At 40.2% G+C, this 3,026-nt stretch overlaps 1 protein-coding gene across 1 annotated transcript in view; it reads left to right on the forward strand.

Moving 5' to 3' along the window:
- Nucleotides 1–2,707, forward strand: part of TMEM209 (transmembrane protein 209) — a 13,804-nt gene extending 11,097 nt beyond the window's left edge. The window contains exons 10-13 of the mRNA XM_057387595.1: nucleotides 585–719; nucleotides 827–924; nucleotides 1,362–1,435; nucleotides 1,564–2,707. Coding sequence (XP_057243578.1) covers nucleotides 585–719; nucleotides 827–924; nucleotides 1,362–1,435; nucleotides 1,564–1,618 — 362 coding nt within the window. The 3' untranslated portion in view covers nucleotides 1,619–2,707. The remainder of the gene's footprint in view (nucleotides 1–584; nucleotides 720–826; nucleotides 925–1,361; nucleotides 1,436–1,563) is intronic.
- Nucleotides 2,708–3,026: the final 319 nt, after the last annotated feature.

Raw genomic sequence — 3,026 nt, forward strand, 5'->3', positions numbered from 1 at the left:
AAAAAAAAAAAAAAAAAAAAAAAAACTAAACAGACAATTTCACTTTTTAAAAAAAATTAAAAGTAATGTGATGGCTGTGACTTCCAAGGTGCATCTCACGGATTTTTAAAGATTTGTGGCATTTTTTTCAGAAAATTTTTTGTTTTCTCTGTGAAACAGCTCCTGTTGTGCATAAGGAGCACAGAAAKTACCAGATCAGAGATTATTTGGTGATGTTACCCATGTAAAATATTGAGAATTCTCCAGGAAGAGCTTAAACAACCATCAGGCTGTCCCCTGGTTTTTATGGATCCTCCTCCCAGGATTTTATTTCATAATTTTTGCATTCCTAAGACTCATGGCCAGCCCAGATTTTTATGAGGGAAAAGGAGAAGTTTCCTTGCTGGGTTTGGGGTGGGCAGAGTTGTTTTTTGAGATTCTCTGCCCTTCTCATCCAAACTCTAAAATTCTGAAATTGGTGATTTAGGCACRAAGCTGCTCCTAAACCTGAGATTAAACCAATGTTGTAACCACCAACAAAGACTGGGATGAGCTCCTGGGATCATGGGGAGGGATCTGCTGGGTTTTGGTGCCATTTCASTGAGATTTGGTTGTGTTTGCCCAGATCCTCATGCACGTGTTCTGCACTTACCTGGACTCCAGGCTTCCTCCTCACCCCAAATACCCCGATGGCAAAACCTTCACATCCCAACATTTCATCCAGACTCCGGATAAACCAGGTATTGCTGCTGCCCTGGAGCTGTCCTTTTCCTCTCAGATCACAGCAGCACCTCTGAAATCCTTATTTATTATTTATTTATTTATTTATTTTTAATTTTAAATTCAGACACTTCAAATGAAAACGTGTTCTGCATCTACCAGAGCAGCATCAACCCACCCCACTACGAGCTGATCTACGAGTGCCACGTTTACAGCCTGCCCAAGGTATTGGGATTTGTTCTTCTGCTCTCAGCAATCACCCCAAGAGCTGATTTGGGTTTTTTTTTAAAATCCTAAACCCATTTTTTGTCCATTTACACAGAGATTGTCCAGCTTGGTCTTTTCCCGTAACACTGTGCTTACTCTGCTGGTGAATACTACCTGTAGTATCTATTTAGGAGACCTGAGTTCCTAAACAGGAGCTTCCTCTTATGAATTTTCTGCCAATTTATTATATATTATAATAATAAATTATAATAATATATTTTAATATAATATATATATTATAATAATCACAATCTCTGGTGGGTGATGTCACTGATGTCACCCCTTAAGGCCGGTGTGAATTCTGATGGGGAAGTTCCAAGTTAACAAAATTCTGTGATTTTTAATTTTTTTTTTTTTGTTGGTTTCTAAATCCTTCTTTCTTCCTGTGGCTCCAGGGCAGGAATAACATGTTCCACACCTTGCTGATGTTCCTGTACATCATAAAGACAAAGGAATCTGGGATGTTGGGGTAGGTATCCCATGGGAACGAGGTGGGAACGGTGTCAGACCAGAACCACCACAATTAATGGTSTTAAAATCCAATTAACAGCAGCTTTTAATAAAAATGGCTAATTCTGATCCATTTGGGTGTTGCAGGCGTGTAAATCTGGGTTTGTCAGGAGTCAACATCCTGTGGATCTTTGGGGAATAATGGGAATTGCTCCGGAGAACGTCGCTGCTCTAGGATAAACCTGGATTTAAACATGGATCAATTAAAGCTCAGCTCTGTGGACAGAGGGAGGAAATGTCTGTGATTCCTGAGTGGATTTTACCAAAACATTACTCAGAATATTTCACTGTGGGAATGTTCCTCTGGATGAACTCTCAGAGTTCTCCTYCCTGCTCCTCACTTGAACCAGTCCTGCTTGAACTGAGCTTAACTGATCTCAGACTAAACTGAACTGAGGCTGCACAGCTGTGAGTGATCCAACACCTGGAAGGATAAACCAGCTTGGAGAACTTCAGCATCCAAGAATTTCCAAATTTGGAAGCTCAGAYTCAGTTTTGCTTCATTTTATCCTGCATGATAAAAACCCATGAATTTTTATCCCTGATTTTTGATGTAATTGTGTTTTCTGACCTCTCGAGATGTTCCTGCAGCTGAAAAGACAAAATTATGTTTGACTTGCTGAGTTCAGCAAATGAGAATTTTTATTTCATTTTCAATTTTTATTTCATTTTCAATTTTTATTTCATTTTCAATTTTTATTTCATTTTTCAATTTTTATTTCCATTTTTTATGCAGAACCAACGTGGCCTCTCCCTTTTGGGGGCCTTTGGAGCTCTGAACTCCCCAGGTCCCTTCACTGCCACCTACCTTGGCTTTTAAATTTAATTTTCCTGCAATTTTTCTCACTTATCACCACCAATTACAGAGTTTTTTGCACCCTGGTGGGAAACCAGGCTTTACACACCCAGGTTTTTGGGATGTACTTTTTTTTTTGGGAAAAAAGCACTTGGATTTGCTTCAAAGAAAGGATCAATGAATATTTATCAAATTTCTCTAAGGGGCAGAATGTGTTGTAAATTCTGGTAAATGAGCATTTATAGAACCATAAACACTTGAAATCATTGTACTGTATTTTTTACTGATGGGAGGGAAAGAGGAATTTTTGGAACTTTGCTGTTTTTGGGGTTTTGGTGACTCTGTCTCTTCCCTGGGGGATCTGGGTTTTTTCCAAAGAATTGGTAACAAAATGGCTCATTGGGTTCTTGCATTAAATAATTTTGTTTTATCAAACGCTTTTTGGGTTTTTCTTGGGTTCAGCATCACCACATCCATCCCTGAACCAAAGAGGAATATTTAAGAACCAGATTWAGCTGGGTTTTACCCCAAAACTGCCCCCATGGGCTCTGTTTGTCTCACGTTTGAGAAGTTTAAAGTGCAGAAATCTCTTCTTTTACCCAAAAGGGGGTTTTCAGGGAGAGCCCATCCTGCAGGGCACCCTTGGGTGCCTCAGGCTCTGCAGCCCCAGGATCCTGTGGGCTTTTGGGGTGTCTGGAACCCCGTAACCCCTGGGCCCCAGGATCCTGCGTGCTTTTGGGGTGTCTGGAACCCC

This window comes from Malurus melanocephalus, unplaced genomic scaffold (genome assembly GCF_030028575.1).
Source record: "Malurus melanocephalus ecotype Western Australia unplaced genomic scaffold, MMel_1.1 scaffold_1269, whole genome shotgun sequence".
Taxonomy (NCBI): domain Eukaryota; kingdom Metazoa; phylum Chordata; class Aves; order Passeriformes; family Maluridae; genus Malurus; species Malurus melanocephalus.